Source organism: Oratosquilla oratoria, chromosome 4 (assembly GCF_046742065.1).
Source record: "Oratosquilla oratoria isolate Oo_2021 chromosome 4, ASM4674206v1, whole genome shotgun sequence".
Taxonomy (NCBI): domain Eukaryota; kingdom Metazoa; phylum Arthropoda; class Malacostraca; order Stomatopoda; family Squillidae; genus Oratosquilla; species Oratosquilla oratoria.
Genome location: NC_134780.1, coordinates 26719394 through 26739393, shown reverse-complemented (window position 1 = coordinate 26739393; position 20000 = coordinate 26719394). Strand labels below are relative to the sequence as shown.

Sequence of the window (20000 nt, the reverse complement as noted above, 5' to 3'; positions counted from 1 at the left end):
TAGGGAAGGAAAGATTGCTGCAGTGGGAAGTGCGAAGAAAATGAGAGTGATGAATGAGGAGAGTGGAGGAGAAATAAGGAAGGATGAGGTGAAGGCAGTTGTTAAGATGATGAAAGCAGGTAAGGCACCTGGTCTGGATGGATGCCATGCGGAATGTCTGAAAAAGGGAGGTACAGTGATGGTGGACTGGTTGGTGAAGTTATTTAATGTTTGTTGGAGAGAGGGTAGAGTGCCGGAGGACTGGAGGAGTGCCTGTATAGTTCCTCTTTACAAGGGCAAAGGGGACAAAAGTGAATGTAGTAGTTTCAGAGGGATTAGCTTGTTGAGTGTAGTTGGGAAGGCTTATGGGAGGATCTTGGTTGAGAGGATTAGGAGAGGAACAGAAGGAGTAATTGGTGAAGAACAGTGTGGATTTAGGACAGGTAGAGGTTGTGTAGATCAGATCTTTGTGGTAAGACAGATATGTGAGAAAGCTATAGGAAAGGGGAAGGATGTTTTTTGGGCTTTTATGGATCTGGAAAAGGCTTATGATAGGGTAGACAGTAAGGCACTGTGGGAGGTTATGAAGATATACGGGATAGGAGGAAAGCTTCTGGGAGCTCTCAAGAGTTTTTATGAGAATAGTAGAGCTTGTGTCATGATTGGAAATGGAGAGAGTGAGTGGTTCGAGGTAAAGGTGGGACTTCGTCAAGGATGCGTTATGTCACCCTGGCTGTTCAACTTATACATGGATGGGGTGGTGCAAGAGGTAAATGCAAGGGTAGTGGGCAAGGGATTGGAGATGGTTAAAGAAAATGGAGAAAAGTGGGAGGTGAGCCAGTTGTTGTTTGCGGACGACACTGCGCTTGTGGCAGGATCGGAGGAGGGATTGAGGAAGTTGGTGACAGAGTTTGGGAGAGTATGTGATAGAAGAAAGCTAAAGATAAATGTGGGTAAAAGTAAGGTGATGAGATGTACAAGGGGTGAAAGTGGCAGTAGACTGGAAGTGAGCATTAAGGGAGAGCGACTGGAGGAAGTGGATAGTTTTAGATACTTGGGTGCAAATGTGGCAGGAAAAGGTGGAGTGAAAGTGGAGGTAGAATGTAGATTGAGAGAAGCGAGTAAATGCCTTGGTGGATTAAAAAGTGTAATGAGAAATAGACATTTGGGAATGGATGCTAAGAGGAGACTGTATGAAGGAGTGATTGTGCCAACAGCACTGTATGGGGCAGAAACATGGAACATAAGAGAAGAAGAGAGAAGGAGTTTGAATGTGTTTGAGATGAGGTGTCTGAGAAGTATGATGGGGTTTACTAGGCTGGATAGAGTGAGAAATGAGGAGGTGAGGAGGAGAACGGGGGTGGAAAGGGAGCTGGGAGATAGGGTTGATGAAAGAATATTAGGATGGTTTGGACACATGGAAAGAATGAGTGAAGAAAGACTAGTAAAAGAGGTGTGGAAGGCAGATGTGGAGGGAGTGAACATGAGGGGGCGTCCTAGGATGAGGTGGATGGATGGGGTGAAGGGGGCTTTGGGGAAGAGGGGAATGTCTGTTGAGAAAGGACGGGAGAGGACAGAAGACGGGTGAATGGAGAATGGTTGTATATGGATGATGTTGTGATAGCATGAGGTGGAATGGGCGGGTGGATGGGGGGGTGAGGTAGTATGTGTGAGCAAAATTTGACGCAGCCCGAAGGGATTTCTCCCCGTCCTCTCATTTTATGCAATGGGGGGACGGAGAAGGGGGGTCGCCGATTTAATGAAGCGGCCTTGCTGTGGATGTGCTGTGTCTTGCGACACTGCTTCTGACCCAGGGCAGTGGACAAGGTGCAGGGATGACCCGTCATTCAGGAGGTGCTAAGATGAAAGGGAGGGTGGAGGGGTGTGGAGTGTATTCAGGGATGGAATAGGTGGGAATGATTTTATGCCTTTTTCTTTTTGGCTACCCCCCTTGTAAGGGGAAAAAAGCCTTGGTATATGTATGTATGAATATATACATACATATATATATATTGTATATTATATATATATATGTATATATATATATATATGTATATATATATATATATATATATATATATAACATATATATATATATATATATATATATTTTTATATTTATATATATATATATATATATTTATATATATATATATATATGCTATATACGAAATATATATATATATATATATATATATATATATAAACCCAGCATTCTTTCCTGTGAGATCGTTAGGCTGCAGAGATATCAGCTAGCTCCCTATTCCATTCTTTCATCAGTGTGCCTTTCTTGCAATATACATTCCTTTGGCCCTTTCCCATTATTTGAACCCTTCCAGGGACCAGCAGTGGATGCTTGCAAGGAACAACACCCTCACCTCCATCTCGTAAGTGCTGCAGCATGTCTTCATACCAAGCCCAAGATATCTCAACCACACACAATTTTTTCAAATATGGCAATGCATATATTTTCTAATATATGTGCCTCTCTAACAAACAATGTGTGTGTTTCTTTCTCATCAATAAAAAATTTTTGCTTCCAATTTGCAAGCTACTCCACCTCCATTCTATCTTTGCACCCATGCCCTCGACTAACACTAGTGATCATCTCATCCATTCTGTTGAGTTTTGGCTACATATCTCTCTCCTGCTGTTTCTTCTTATATAGTCCACACACACACACCAGCAGTTTCTCTCTTTTTTCATCATTTCCAGTTTCTCTCCTTTTTTTTTATTTCCATCCAAAGAATTGTTCAACTGTAACATGCTTCTCTTTTCCATATTTCTTCTGACATATTTACCATTCTTATCTTTCTTGGCTTTGCACCAGAAATATAAAGAAAAATTTGACTCCATCAGATTTAGTACACAAAGATGTCATAATCACAGGGTGAAAAGAACATATAACTTTATCGATGGCAAGAAGAAACATTAAACCAAAAAAATTATATATATACAATTATGAAAAATTACTACAAGGCATATGACTTGACAGGAACAGTTTATATTTAATAAATACATAGGAGGTACACGTCACTTGAAAATCAAGTTTAGGTCGCAAGCCATTGCAAATAAGGTATTCATCAAGGCAAAGAAACTAGCAGGCAAAGAAAATATCAAGAATATTTGGATAGGGAAAGATGCAAATGAAAAAGAACAAGCAAATTTAAGGGAGCTAGCCAATGAGCCCTGAAGAAATGAACAACAGAACAAAACAAAATGAAAAAAGAAACCAAGGAAATGGTATATAGTAATAACAGAAAAAAAATATGTACACATACACATACAAAAGGCCCTTTCCATTCGTATAAGTTGTGGCCATATCAGAGCACACACCCATATAACAGAGATAAATCCCATTCAACCAGCCCTCCCATCTCAGCATCTCTGGGATGAAGGGCTGCCCTCTTCCCTGTCACAATGCTATGAGGCACAACTCTCCCACAGCAGGATTCAATAACTGGAGTTATTTTACCTCCACTGCTTCACCATGAGGCATCCTTCCTCCTTATCCACTTGAAATAAAATATGAAGCAGATTCAAAGGTAGAAAGGATAACAAATGGATGTGGATGAGGGAAAGGAGATTCTTGTATATGCATGAAGCAAATAAGAACTTTCCTTTGAGCTGCATCATTCTTCTGTCCATTCACAATCTCCCTACATTGACAACTTAATTTTTTTTTCCTTTGCTTGACAGACACTTCATATGTACCTGATGCCTCCTTCACCTTGTACTTGTACATCCATCTCATTCTCTGTATTACTCTCACATTCACTATCTACTTCTGTTTACCACACCCTTTGTTAGTCTTTCCTCATTCATTCTTACCATGTGCCCAAACCATTTCAGCAGTCTCTATTGTACCCAATTTGACGGCTTCCTTCCTACCACCATTCTCTGACTCAACTTCATATTTCTCACTCTATCTATTTTTGTACATATATACATGTATATACCAATGGTTTTTTCCCCTTTACAAGGGAGGTAGCCAAAGTCAAAGGCATAAATCCACACACACCCATTTCATCACCACATACTCCACTCCCAATCACCACCCTTCCCTCCTTTTCTCAGCTCCTCCTGGATGATGGGCCATCCCTGCACCTCACCCCTGCATCTCACGGTGCAGTTGGTAGAGTCAATAACTTAGAATTTCTTTTTTGTATTACATATATACATATATATATATATATATATACATATATATATATACATATATATATATATACATACATATATATGAATATGTATATATATATATATATGTATACATTTATATATATATATATATATATATATATATATATATATATATCACAAGGCCTTTTTCCCTCTCCAGTATGAAGACCTATCATATTTCTCAAACACTTCACCTAAAAATCATTCAATCTCTTCCCAGCCTCCCTTATATTCCAAGTCCCAGCTTCATAAAGCACCGTGGCTACAATCACTCCTTCATACAAGCTTCTCCTTGTTCTTAACCCCTAAATACCTATCTATCATTACAAATTTTATTTCACACAAATATAATTTTAATTTTTTCTATAATTCACTTCTACATTCATGTCCTGATGGGGGTGAGGGGGTTGAGTGGTTTTCAAAATGGGCAGCTACACTGTACATCTTGCAGGACCACCACAAACTGGTACCCATTTTTGGTCCCTCCATCAGCTCAACTACTATTATGGTATTTAGATCTTCCAATGCTATAACATTCATATTTCTTTAAAAAATCTCTATACATACATATACCATGGGGTTCTTCCCCCTTACAAGGGTGGTAGCCAAAGTCAATGGCACAAATCCATTTTCACCCATTTCATTCCCACATACTCCACTTCCATTCCCCTCCCTCCCTCTTTTCTTGGCTCCTCTTCTCCCCCTCTATACATTTATTCAATTAAAATCTCTACTCACTTTTCTTATTACCAGGCCATATTTACTTACAAACACCTATACCTTTCAACTTATTATCATTTTCACCCCCTATGTCTTTGATGACACTTTCTTCCATCCAGCAAATCTATCTATATACCAAGGGCTTCTTCCCTTTACAAGGGAGGTAGTCAGGCAAGGCATGCAACCACTCTCACTCATTCCACTCCCATCCACTACCCTTGTTTCCCTCTCATTTTAGCTACTCCTGCCCACTGTCTGGGTCAGAAGTAATGTAGCAAGACACAATGTGTACTAAATCTCATAATTTACCAACAGACCCACTCCTCTCCCTCAACCTCTCTCAACTCCCAACCCCCTACCTGTCACACTCTCAAACTCAAGCTCACCTTTTCCTTTTAATTTAGTTTCACTCAGAGGAAACACATCACCCTTCCAACTCACAAAGATAACACTAACATTTTCTTTTCTTTTATTTATTTATTTATTTTTTTTATACTATTTCTTGTTCAACAACCTTGTACTCTCAAAGACTCAATTACTCAGGTTCTGGTTGTTCTCCTTTTTTTTCTAAACTTTCCATAGGAGAAAATTAAAAGAACAAGCTACATTATATCAAAATAAAATCTTAAACTTACCTGAAACATCAACAGATGATTGGGATTTCCTCAGAATTTGGCTAGATGTGTTCAAATTATGCATTGAAGATGTTCTACCAATGACATATTTTCTAGTATCCTCCAATTCCTGAAAATGATGTATGGAAGGGCTTAGCGCTTTGCAACTTTCAAAATGTTAAATGATATTTCTAAGATCTTCACAGGAATTATTTCATATCTTCAGAAATAAATGGAGGACCAATTACAACATCTAAAGTCTAATACCTGAGTGCGACGAGATGATACAAAGGGCTCCACGGGCAAAACTGGATAGGCACTGCTCTGTAAACTTGATGTTGACCTTGTTAATGGTAACTGTCGAGCTGGAAGTGCAGCAGCAATATCAACCTTCCTTTCTTCACGATTTGCTGATACTGGTGCAGGTTTCCGAAACATCTCTTCACTATTTTTCTCTTTTGATGAATCATCTGATTCTGAATCACCAAGTCTCTTTTCCTTCCTTTTTTTATTGGTGGATGATGAGAAAGATTCAGCTTTGGTGATACCTGTTGGCAAAGAATCACTGCGTGGACGCGAGAGATGGCTAAAGGATTCTGATTTGGTAATCTTTTTCTCGTAACTAGTTTCCTCAGAACGAGAAGCATAGGTTGAAATAGAAAACAAAAGTGGTTTTGAAGGTCTGGAAGAATCACTTCCAGATTCTGAAGAGATTGAGTTTTGCCTTGAAGTCACCTTCCGAGATTTTCCTGGAACATATTCTAAAGGAGGCCCGTACTCAGGCAGTGGTGGTGGAGCACTTTCATAACTACTGACTGAATTTGATCGACTACCACGGTTTGATCCTGGAATATCTTCTGAAGTAACACCTGGTGTACAGCTTTCATAGCTTGACACAGAATCCCACTTATTTCGATGTTCAACTTGTAACCTCGAAGACTTGTTGGCGTCCTGTCTTTTTGTGTACTCAGATTCTTTTGTTATTAAAGAATCGGATATTTTCCTTGTTGCCAATACAGCACCACCAGCAGAGTTAACACTACCAACCTCTTTCTCTATCACTTTATGTTTTAGTTCAATGATACGGGGCTCAAAGTTATTAACTTGTGCAATACTACGTTCTGCCACAATATAGTCTTCATTATTTGCACGTGAAACACGAGGTTCCTTAAAGTTTCTGACACCTTTAGTTTCTTCTACTGGCTTCATGTCTATTTCATTTTTTTGAGTCCCTCTCTCCACACAATTTTCTGACATTACAACTTCACAAGACTGACCATCCCCTTTTTTAACATGAACTGACAAGGTTGGTGTCTGGTCTTCTAATGGTACAACAGAGGAATGTGGTGATATAGTGTGTGTAGTGGTTATGGAGGAGGAGGACATATTTTTCTTTTTATGGGACCTCAATGGAGGTCTAGGCAGAGGCACTACTTGAGTTACATGTTCTTGCACATGAATAGCTGGCACTGGCTGCTCTTCAGCAAAAGGAACTGGTTGCACTAAAGGTACAGAAGAGGGATGTGCCTCAGGAGGTGTTTCTTTTGGCAAAGGTGAATTGTTTCTTTCTAGTTCTGTGGACTGTTGGGAGGTAGCCAGTTGAGGCTGAGCTGATGTCTGAATTGTTTCACTCATGACTGCCTGTGGTCCACATACCTCTTGTTCAATTTCAGCAAAGGCTTCTTGAATCTGGCTTTCAATAAGATGTTGCTGTATCTGTGTAAATATCAAAAGAATAATTATTCTCAAACAGGTATCAACTGTGATCAAAATATTCATACAAACTGCCTACACAAAAGCTAGAATGATTCACAACTCTGATTACAGCAATAGTATTAAGAAAATGACAACTGTTCAACGAGATGTACAAGCTTTACATTTCCTGCACTTCTGAAAAATGTCCCATCCCAAGAAAGGTTCTACACTTATAATCTATTAAGGGTTACTGTAAATGGTGATATGTCAGAGAGAATCATTTCACTTTCATCTGCCTTCAAAATCTCCCAACACTTGCCTCCATCTGGAGGGACTGACACTAGACTGGGCTAAAAATTTCTCTATCAATTTGCAATTGTCTTTTCTCCACCTTTCTAAATAACATGAAAACAACAACTGCTCTCCTCCTACTATTAAAACTGGTGACACAGAAACAGTCTTACACTTATACAACACATTACAGTCTGTCATTAATAAATGGCTCAGGTAAAGGAGCAATACCACAATCAGAAAATATTACCAGTTATTCTTAATAGGACTGAATTTATCTTGGCATTAAGGTTTATTTTTTATTTCCAGCATATCTTTACATCTCCCCAAATTGTTTTCACAACATTTCAAATGTTCTTTATTTACTGCAACCTGATTACTTAAAGATTCATACAAGAAAAAGAATTTAAAAATCTAATCCATACAATTGACAAGAAGCAAATCATTACCTGATTATATGGTGTTGTGATGTTGTCTGAACATTGTGTGGCACAAGAGCGGAGGGGAGGTGGAGGGACTTCGAGGACTTCCTCAACTGATTTCTCTCCTTTCTTTGGGAGAACCAAGACATCTTCTGTCCAGTATCTCTTTTTCTTATCATCATAAAGTGCTATTGGGATGATTTCATGGTAGTTTGAACTGCTAACCTCTGCCTCAGGCACATTTGTTTCCAATACTAAAGGCACCTCAGTAACTTCAGCTATTTCAGTCTGTGAATGTATGTGGTGTGATGATGACTTGTTAACTTCTTGTAGCTGATTATTATTCTCATTTTCATCAATTACATGGATAGTTTTGCTATAACCTACACTTGCATCTTCCACTGGTTCATGTAATGTATCTGAACTGCTAACATTTTCATTAGTGCTATTCCATTGAGAATCAAGCTGATACTCCCTTTTATTGGGAATATCAAAACAGGTTTCATTTATTGCTTCAGAAATGGTCTCCGCTTCTTTAGAACCATATTCATTGTCTGCTGTCCAAGCTTCCTTGAACGTAACAGGAACTTCATTGTTGTTTATGTTATACTCGGCAGTATTTTCAAGAGCTAGGTCACTGGAACTCGGTACATAGCCGGAATCAATTTCAGATGGACACTGATGCACATCATCACTCCCTCCAATTCCATTACTTAATTCCTGGGGTTCATATGAAATTCTAGGTGAATTTCTAAGTTCTTCCATATGCTCCTCTTCAACACATTGCTGAGTATCCTCTTCCGTGCAAGTACTCACACTTCTACAAGTTACATCCTCAAGCACTTCTTGGTGTACAGAACTCTCAACAAACTCCGGACTAGCTGTGGTATGGTAGTCTTCTTGTATATCTATGAATTCGGTAGTTTGTGTTCCACAGGTAATTCCTGGTTGAGTGTCATAAATTTGTGTTTCACCATGGTCCAGCACAACTGAGTTTGCACAAGAGTTATTATTTGTGTTATCTACAAGTTCTGGTTCATTAACATGATCTAAATCATTGTTATGATTCCAATGTTCACTGGCCAAAATTTGGTCTGGCTGTTCTCCATTCTCGATCTGACTGCTTTCAGAGGACAAACTGACTGTTCTGGTCTGGACCTCATGATCTGGAAAAAATATAAGAAGAGGATGGTTACACACTGAACATTCATGTCCTTTATATATTGGAAAAAAAATTATTATTACAATTTTGTCTAAAACACAAATATCTCAGGCCTTTTTACTACTAAGATCTTAATTTCTGTAAAGAAAAGATAATAAAAAGTAAATAAATAATTCTGTGTCTTTTCTTCGTAACTGATTCACTGTAGATAAATCTGCTTAACAAATACTAAATTCTAGACTCTAAATAAATACACATACATACCAAAGACACCTTCACTAAATATTTTATTTCATATAGCACATCTCTACCAGGATTCTATTCTAAGGATTCCTTTACATGACCAGTTTATTAGATCAACAATGAAGCATTGTGCCAGAAGACAGAACTTACAGTTCATTATCATATGTGATTTGTCAGTACTTGTAAATGTCAGGTGAAACTGCATTCCTGGCTTTATTTCCCTTCATCCTATGTGATATGGGAGGGACTTATCTTTGTACATAGTATTGTATTCAATGTACATTCATGTGCCAAAAGAATCTTTCCCCAATATAAAGGGGATGACCAAATCAAAGCACAAACACACCCTTCATCTACACCACACCCACCTAAAAACTTTTTTGTTGTCCCTTTCATCTTGGCTACTTGTGGATGGAGATTCCTGGGGTATTGACTGCATGGAGCATATAAATTCTTCATCCATTTACAACCCCTCTCCATTCACAACTATCTATTGCCCTCTTCCTTCCCTGCTCAACAGACATTTCTCTAGTAATTCCAGCCCATTTCACCCAATCCATCCACCTCATTCTTTGTCCTTCCCTCAAGTACCTTCCATCCACCTACACCTTCCACACTCTTTCTGCTATTCTTAATTCATTCTTTCCATACGCTCATGACATTTCAGTATTCTTTGGTCAAACCTATCTGCCAGCTCCCTTTCCACCCCAACTCTCTACCTCATCTCTATATTTTTCACTACTTATCCCTGTAACCTCAACCATACTTCTTTACCACAAAATATGTTTAAGGTCTTACTTTGTACCTTCTTCACATGCTTCAGCTCCATTAAGTCATGGATACAATCACTCCATACAGTCTTCCCTTTGCATTTATACCTATTTTTCATGATATTTTTCACTCCCCTTCCAAATTTCCTTGCTTCCCTTACTCTATAATTCACCTTCACTCCCGACTCCTCCATTCCCAGCTACATGATCCTACATACATTAAGCTTTCCAATGCCTCAAGCCTCTCTACTAATAAACTCTTCAACTCACTACCACCCTCACCCCTTGTGCATCTCATCACTGTGTTTATGTCCATATTCAATTTTTCCCTCCTCTTACACATCCAGCAAAACTTCATCTGCAAATGACTGACTCATTTTCCGCTTCCTTATACTCTCACCAGTTCCAATCAGCACCCTTGTGTTTACCTCCCTCACTGCCCTATCCATATACACATTCAACAACCATGTTGATATCACACAAACCCAGGCACTTCCCCACCTCAACCCCAATGCACTCTCTCTATTCCCTACTCTCACACAAGCTCTACAACTTGCACAAAAACTTTTGACTGCCTTCAACAGACTTCCCCCTATCCCATATATCTGCACAACATCCCATAACACCTATCAACCAGTCACGAAAGCCCAAAAGATATCCTACTTTATCAAAAAATTCTCCCATATCTAATCTTTCTATGAAAATTTGATTACAACACCCTTTTCCTTTTCTAATTCTACATTGCTCTTTCCCAATTATTCCCTTTGTTCCTCTCCAATTCTTTCAATGAACACCATCCCAACTACACTTACGGGACTGTTCCCTCTAAACTACCAAGTTTGTATCAGTTCCCTTTTCTTTTGTGTAGTGGAACTGTACATGCACTTCTCCAGTCCAGTAGGACACTTCCTTTCCTTAAGCACACCGTAAAGAATCTCTCCAATTTCCTAATTTACTGTTCTCTAAACATTCTCATCACTGACACAATGCTGTGATGCCACCTACACAAGCCTTACTTGAGAATACTTTTGGTATTATGCTCAAAATTGTGGTCAGGTACTGTTAATTAAAGAAGCCCAATGATCCTGTAAACAAGGCCCTACTTAAAAATTATATGGGAGGAAAATCTCAATATCTAAGCTAATAAATAATCCAATTCTAAAATACAGCTATACACTCATGTATGGACAATTTCATCTATGGGGGATTTCCAACCCAGACATCACCAGTGGGCCCAAGAAGCCCCTAAAACTAAATGAAAATTAGGAAAGTAAACTGGTTTCCTTACTCCTGTATCTAGGTTGATTTTGTGAGGCAGTTATGCATGTTCTGATTTTATTCTAAAATCAATCTTTCCATCAGTATATGGTCTGTGGGATATAGGGTTCTTGGTTGTTTGGTTTCTGCATAAGGATTACATGTGCTCTTTTACAGATTGCTGGAATACTATTTTGTTCTCAGAAATGGTTAAAAATCTCTGTCAGAGCTTTTATGGTGATTGGGCCCAGATGTTAAGTTGTGGTTTAATATCATATCCTGGCTCTCTGTAAACAAGTTTTTCAGTTCTTTGATAGTATATCTTATATTTTTGTTGAAGAGGAGTGAAGAAGCATCTCAGTTTGGCTTTATCTTGCATATTTTTTTATTTTTCCATTTTCAGATGGCATGGATTTGAGACTTGTTTTGATGAAATGTTTGTTAATTATACTGTATTGTTGTTTGGGTGATATTTTGTATTGTGCTGAAAAAGAGTAAGAAGAGGAAGAAGGAGAGGAAGAAAGAGAAGAGGGAGAGAAAAAAGAAGAGGCTGGAGAGGAAGAAAATGAACATGAAAAAAGGAGAAGAAAGCAAAGAAGAAGAAAACAAAGATGAAGACAAAGCCAAAAAAGATGAAAAACAGAGGAAAATGCGGAAAATTATAAAAATTAAAAAACAGGAAAAAGAGGAAGGAAAAGGAGAGGAAGAGGAGGAAAAAGAAAAAGAGGAAAAAAGAGGAAAGAGGAGGAAAAGAAGAGGTCAAAGATGAGAAAAAGAAATGGCATAGGAATTCTTCAAGAGACGAGAATAAATAAAGTGCAAGTCACAGACAGTGTAGTTGTCTTCAGGTTCAACTGCTCGTTTTAGGAGAGGCAAGGATTAAGCTCCATCCTCACCTCTCTTCATTTTCATTCACCCCAGCCCCCTACCCCAATATTTTCAGGGGCTACATCTACATAAGCTACCTGGGATGGGTAGGTAGGTGATTACCTTACTGGGGTGAAGCACTTGTACTTGAGAAATAAACAAATGAATAAACTGAACAAGATGAGAAGAAATAAAAACAACAGAATAAGATAGAGTAAAGGGACTGTCTGGCACTTATCCTAGAGTCCAAAAGCAAACTTTAGTCTCACTATTTGTATTCCAGTTCCATAGAGAAGGTAATTAAGATAAAGAAGTTAATTCATTGATGTTAAGTCCACAAGCCCTATTGATAAAATCCCTGCTATATTAGTACCACAATAAGAAGACCAAGAAAAAAGAAAGATGAAAATGAAAAAAAAATAATAATAATAATAATAATAATCAAAAATAACAATAGTAATAAGAATAAAATAAAATAGATAAAATAAGAGGAATGGTTTGCGACTCCTTTGACATGTCAGTGAGATGTCTACAGCAAAATTACAGTCCAGTGTAAAGTAACTGAATGTACATTTCCAATACAAACTGTATTAACATAAATCCACACTACAGTTGAATTAATATACCCTCCAAACCCAACATGTCAGTTTGAAGATCCACCATTCCTCTCATTACACAAAGAAGTAACGGAATTATCCGACATATTTTTCTACATACTAAATAGAACAAAGACACCACCCATGATCATAAAAAAAGTCATGCAAACCTGTATCTGAGCATAATGAGGAGCTGGAGAGCTGACGAGATGGAGAACCCATTCCTCTTTGCTGGTCTGAACTCAGAGATGCAGGAATATTGGTGTTTTGATCAGGGATGTTATGAGCAGGAATAGGTGCTGAAATTTTTGGGAGAGACTGGCTGGAAGAACAGTCTGAATCACTTAGGCTTTTGGCCTTCTCTGCAGAAGCCACCTCCTCCTCCTCCTCCTCCTCCTCCTCCTCTTTGTCCTCCCCCTTCTTCTCCTCCTTTTCTTCTTCTGATAGGTGTAATTCAGCAATCATTTTGAAGTATCCATCTAAGTAACTGCGAGCAGAAGATACCTCTGCAAGCGGAGGTTGCAGTGGACTGGACTCTGCAGCAGTGTGGGACGACTCACTCAATTTTGAGGAACAGTCAGACTCATTGCCTGAATTCAGGCTACTCATTTCATCATCAACACATGTTTCACTAAGTAGAGACAGCTTGTCAGGGTCTACATAATCAACTTTAGCAGTATGTACCTTGAACTCTTCATTATCTTCTTCACCTAGTACCTTTTCAACCTCCTCATGAGGGCACGTTTCAGTAGCTGTGGGCAACACAGATTCACCAGTCTCATGAGATTTATGCAGTAAACTTTCATCATTACTTGAAATATTTGAAGAAGGTATGTCTGCCAGTGAAATTCCTTCTTTTGAAGGAGTAGGTGATGCAGCAACATCACTTTCTTGAATAATATCTCTTCCAGTCTCTGGTGCATTGACTGGTGTCTCAGATGCTGATGATGGTAATTCCTGTGCAACAGACTGCACAATTGGGCCATTACTGGGTAATTGTTCATCACTAACTGAAATGATATCATCTTGGACAGAAATTATCTCCTTGGTAGAACTTATATCATCTAGGGCAGCAGTGATATCAATTTCGGCATTCCACCTCTGCAGTCTTTGGCTGCTACCACTTTTGCCACCTGAAAGGTCTTTTGGTGGTGAAGGGCTTGAAGAAACAGATTTAGAGTCCTGACTCAAGTTGAGATCTTGCTGAGGAATACAAGGAGCTCGGAATTTCTTGCGGGGACGGGGCTGCGGTTTTGAAGTAGAGGTATCTGAAGTAGTCTGATTTTCTACAGGTGATTTCTCTTTCACTGATAAATTTGAAGAACTAGAGGATTTTAATGGTTCAAAAAGTTCCTCAGAAATGTCTAAATCATTATCATCATCAAAAGGTTGGGCTAGAAGTGGATTGTAAGGCCGGTGACGTTTACTTCCACTACCCATTGTTCCAAACTTTTCTTTTTCAGACACCTGCTGTGACTTCCCATCTACAACAAACTGTCTACTTGTTGAATCTTCATCTTCAAAATTATTATTCACTTCTGTTCTATTCTTTGTTACAATTCTGAAAGTAGGAATTTCAACTGGTTTGTGATTGGTCACTGGTTCACTTTCTACATCTGATTTACTTTCTGACAGTTTGTTTAATGAAGGTGGTGCAGAAACATCTGCCTTTGTTATGTTTTCAGAGGTGTTGCTGGTATCTGCTCCTGTATCTACATGACTGATTTGGGAAACTGCAGAGGATGTGGGATGGAAGTGGGTGACTTGAGATGAAGTTGTTGAATGCTGTCTTGGAGCAGATGTAGTTGCAGATACCACTGCATTCTCCTTTAATCTGTGTGAAGAAACAAGGGTACTGTTTTTGCTGTCGTTGCAAATCTCCTTCATTTCACCATGCGCTAGCTGCTCGGTGAGTGTGGAATTGCTATTGTTATTGGGAGAACACAATCCATCAGGATGCTCCGACTTGTTTTCAGCCGAATTCTGCTGATCGGCATCGAGCAAAGCATCACGAGAGGAAGCAGCGGCAGGAGCAGCATTTCCAAGGTTGGTGCCAGCAGCATCAGTGCACACATCCACAGGCAAACTTTGGCAGGCATCAGGAGTGGTGGAAACAGGGTGTTCATTTGTGGGTGAGATGGAGTCAGTGGCAGACTGGGTGAGCAAACTAGATGAGGAACTACATGCTGTGAAAGAGTTTGATAGACCATTACCACATGCAATTACAAGCCCTTTATCTAAGAGGAAATGTTAGGAATTACTATAAGAAAAACAAAAATTAACAATAAAAGCCGACTTGCTATCCATACATGCAAAGGTTAGTATGGTAATTTAGTAAAGCTGCATGCTATTTTCTATACCTTAAATCTACGAATTCTAAGACACATTCATGCAAAATAAAAAAGTTTTTACTTCCTGACTGAAAGCAGGAATTACATGGACCTATGGAGGGTCTTTATCAAAGACATTTGAATTGGGAACCTCAATGACCATCTGGAAAACTTGAACTTACGATGCACCTTTTAAAGCAAAGGCAACCGAGCCCCAAATGTAAAAACAATTTTGAAGATGAACAATGTCAAATTTTACATTTTATAAACCATCTTTTAGCTGCTGGCACAGTTTGCTCTACAAATGGCCTGTGATCCTTTAGAAAATGTTTGCTAATCATTAGCAATCCCAAAACAATTTCTGGAATCTATATTATGAAAAGTAATAAAATGTGGAAAACATTCTAAATAGTTCCATTACTCATATACATTTTCTACTTCAGTCTCACACACATTAGTGTGTTGGCAGATACATATATACAAATTTATAGACAAACAATGGAGCCATAAAAAGACTGGCTATGGTGCAGGCATGAACTGAAGAGTGATTTATCCCCTCTATACAATGGCATTCTTTAATTTTTTCTTCTTCTGGCTAAGGATGCAATTTTATGGACCTGCGTGGGGCAGATTCTGGATTGGACTGAGGACTTGATAAAACAAGAACTTTCCCCTTCATTGTATGAAACTGTCAGTCTTAAGCTGGAGCAATATGTCATGTCAAAAGGGTAGATATGATTTAAGTATATACAAAGATCATGATTAGATCTTATCAAGCTCATGAGTTTCCATTCTCATCTCATACACAAGTTTCATTACATTCACATTAATGTACACTCACATCACAACAGGCTATTTGCAATATGAATATCAATACATAAAAGATAAAACAAAAACAATAATGAAATACTTGGGATAGGCATCAGTAATATATGGCATAAATATAGCAAATACTAGAATACAAGTAAGGTATTCTTATGCACAAAATTGAGAAACTGAACTTAGGGAAACAACTATTTTCAAAAGCTTGAATGATCATACTTTGTCTGTAGGATATCTGTTAGGTCTTGGAGGAACTCATTCCAGTCATCCTCCTCATTGCCATCATCTAAAAATATCTGAGGAGGCACGGGAATCTTACCTGCAGCTACAGATGGGGGTGGAGGTTGGGGAGCTTCTTGCAAGGGAGGCATAGGGATATCCTCGGGGTCTGGGCTAGTGGAGCTGACTGAGAGTTCCTTATCAACATCTACTTGTACTTCAAGTTCAGTTTGAGCTATCTGCAGTCCATCATCTACTTTACTCAAAGAGGAAGAAGCTGAACTGGTGTCAATGGGGGAAGATGAGCGAGGAATGTGGTTCGTGTCACTCTGCAAGTCCTTGGTGTGGTTCTTTTGATTTCCTTGCACCTCCACCTCCTCAGGGATTGGGGGAGGAAGTGGGTCTTGAGCAATGGAAGAAGAGTTAACTGTGGATGCTCTTGGTGGAACTGGCGCTTTTCTCTTGCCTTTGGATGCTATGGAAAGGGATGAGGACGAGTTGGTTGTTATTAGGTTGGTTGGAGGTCTAATGTTGGTTCCACTGCTGACTTCTGTGCCCACAGAACTAGAATATGAAAAGAAAAATATAATATAATAAAATAAATAAATATATAAATAAACAAATACATACATGTACCAAAGGCCCTTTCACCCTTCACTTATTCCATACCCATCCAAAACCACTTGTTGTCCCTCCCATTTGAGCTCCTTGTAAATAAATACCAAAAACCCATTCCCCTTGTAAAAGGAAGTGAGGGTAGCTGAATCAAAGCACACCTCTAATTCAAACACATTAAAACCCAGTTAATATCCCTCACATCTCACCCATCTCATCACTCATGGGTGAAGGGCAATGTCTGTTCCCCCATCACACTGCTCAGATAAAGGGCAATGCTGTTAGGCACAACTCTCCACAGCAGAGCCTGACAGTTCCCCACACCTCATCCTCTTAACCACTTCCATACGGAGATGCCTACGTAGGCGTCATGAGGAGCAAGTGGGTACACGATGATGCCGACGTCGGCGTCTTGATTATATTTATTGTAGTCGTACCTACGTAACCTCCATTCTCTCTAAACTGGCTTCATCATATTTTCTATGGTTATCAAAATTCACGGGGTGAAAGAGAACGAACGATTGAGCACTGACTTTATTTTTTATAATGCGATTATTATGACGCAACATCGCACGTCGGGCAGCTAATGCTGCCAGACTTGCGATGTGCCTCTGAGTGAAGAGGTTAACATAAACTATGAAGCAGCTGAGGACATCTCTTTGGTCTGTATCATCCTCTCATTCATTCACAACCTCATTCCACTCTTATCTTTAACACCCTCTATTCCCTGCTTGACAATCCCTATGCATCCAAAGTCTCCTTCATCCCATCTATCCACCTCATTCTTGGTCATACTCGCATGTTCACTATATCCACTTCTGCTTTCCACACCCATTTTGCTGGTCTCTCTTCATTTGTTCTTTCCATATGCCCTAAATCAACTACCTACGAGTAGATAAAACTTTACCTGCAAGTGGGTGAATTCTCTTCATCCTCCTGGTAATCTCCGGATGACACACAGCTTCTTCGGGACTGACTTTTGTCATTTGTTATTGCTCCAGAACTCTCCTGAAATAAGCATCCACATATGAGGTATAAAAAACTGACAGAATGGAAATCCATGTCACAGCATAGGCTTCAGAGTTCATGTGAAATAGCCACAGAGATCAGAACATTCAATAATATGGCAGATTTTATTTCAGAGTAGGAGGAAATACTTTCAATATTTGGAAATCTTCATTACTTTTTCTACACAAATTACTATAAAAGAGAGCCTTCTGTATGATTAACTTATTCCAGGGCTACTTGGAAAAAGAACTGTACTTGCCTTGTTGTGGGGCTGTGATGGTGGGGCAGGTGCCTGACGCTTACGTGGTCGTGCTAGGTTGAGTGAAGATGGTGGTCGTGATAGATGAGTTTGTGAGTTATGATGTTGTAGCGTTGTGGTGGTCAAAGTAAGGGTAGATGAAGAATCTGGTGAGGAAGGTCTTGGAGTATGTGTGCCGTTGTTCTCATCTGATCGTGCTGGGCTGACACTTCTCTCTCCTGCACTGTCTGAAGATACACTGCTCTCACCCAGTGACTGCAACGTGAAATGCACATTTTCAAATTCTTGTACACCTCAAATACATTTTTTAATGTAAGAATACTCCTAAATTGTGGCTTAAAGTAAGAAATAAAGTAGCTATGACCTGCTGATAAGATTTACAACTTCGAGTGACAAAGACACTAGACCTATCGGTGTAAGTTGTCTCTTCATGGATTTTATCAGTGATAATTTTGTACTTGGTGAAGTATGTAAAATAGCCCACCAGATATGGGAACATACTTGAACTACTGATCACCAACTACAAAAATATAATAATTTGTGTAAAACTGGCAGTACCATTGCATTTAGGAACTATTATCCCATTTATATCTGTTTGTGGTCAACATGAGTGTTGAAATGGAAGTACAGTACATACTAAACTTAATAATTCAAGAAAACAGAAGAGCATTCAACTTATATTCAACCTTTCTATCGAGTTAAATATATGTCATCAAAATGTCTAACCTTTCTACAATAGTATGACATGTGACCACTATACAACAGTCCAGTCCCTAAATTTTGATCTTTACTCTAAATCTATCTAGGCCCAATCAACTTAGTACAATTTATACATATGTTGCATTTGGTCATATAAAACCTATACACGGCCTCAAGTAATACTCCAACCATTAAGTATTAAATCTACTAATGACTTTAACAAAAATATATACAGTATAGTATGCTAATGTCTCTACATTAAAAATCTAATGAGCAACAATTTAACAATCATACAATCTAGAATATGCTACTCATCATCATAAAATGACCTAGCTTTACCTGAAATAAAACCTGTCACAATATTGGTTTGTTTAATTAATTAGAATTACATGGAGTCTCTACCTCTAGATTGCAAAGTTATCATTTTAACAACAGTAATACATACATATACCAAAGGCTCTTTCCCCCTTACAAGGGAGGTAGCCAAAAAAACAAAGGCATAAAATCCACTCCCACCCATTCCATCCCCACATACTCCACTCCCATTCACCCCCCTCCCTCCCTCTTATCTTGGCTCCACCTAGACAAGGAGCCAAGTGGCTAAGTATATGTGTATAAATTCTACATCTACCAAAACAATATTCCCACTGACAAAATGAATACCATTCATCAATTTATTGAATTATTAGAAAAAAGTTAATAACAATATCTACTTCTGAACCAAACATAATATTGTCCTAATATTTCTCATCAGTGACAATAATTTACCTGGTAAGTAGAATAACTTAGATAGCTATTTTTTTTTAAATACTACACTATAAGAATATATCTTTCTATTCTTTTCACAGTTTAACTGTTGCCTTGAGTCTCAATGAATGGAAACCCACATCCCCGCAGCAGCTTGAAATTAACCAGAGGCCTTCCAATTGATCTATTTGGGAAGAAACCTTGGGATCATGTCTACATTGTATTATTGTGGGACTGTCTTTACATCGCCTGTCGAAAATAATAGAAGGAGAGCAGCCATCACAGGATGTCAGCTTTCCCTGCATTTAAAAATAGAGGAAATACAAAGTTGTCACATTAATAAAGAGAGATCTTGGGCCTAGCACAAAAACTGAGTATCAGGCCACTTGGGTTTGCACATCTCATTGATGTCCTTGTGATTAACTTGTGCAGGTACCTATCATCAGTCCTATTCTTTTTACAGACTGATACTAATATAATAAACAAGTTCTACATCATTACTA

At 38.7% G+C, this 20000-nt stretch overlaps 1 protein-coding gene across 5 annotated transcripts in view; it reads right to left on the bottom strand.

Annotated features, from left to right (window-relative positions):
* Nucleotides 1-20000, bottom strand: part of LOC143024696 (uncharacterized) — a 223856-nt gene that overhangs the window by 25380 nt on the left and 178476 nt on the right. For 4 of the 5 annotated variants that reach the window (XM_076183709.1, XM_076183710.1, XM_076183708.1 and 1 more), the window contains 7 exons: nucleotides 18052-18306; nucleotides 17692-17792; nucleotides 16270-16733; nucleotides 12969-14984; nucleotides 7931-9069; nucleotides 5763-7211; nucleotides 5517-5625 (listed from right to left, as the gene is read on the bottom strand). In XM_076183709.1, the coding sequence (XP_076039824.1) occupies nucleotides 5517-5625; nucleotides 5763-7211; nucleotides 7931-9069; nucleotides 12969-14984; nucleotides 16270-16733; nucleotides 17692-17792; nucleotides 18052-18306 (5533 nt within the window). The remainder of the gene's footprint in view (nucleotides 1-5516; nucleotides 5626-5762; nucleotides 7212-7930; nucleotides 9070-12968; nucleotides 14985-16269; nucleotides 16734-17691; nucleotides 17793-18051; nucleotides 18307-20000) is intronic. The other variant, XM_076183712.1, reaches the window with a different exon arrangement.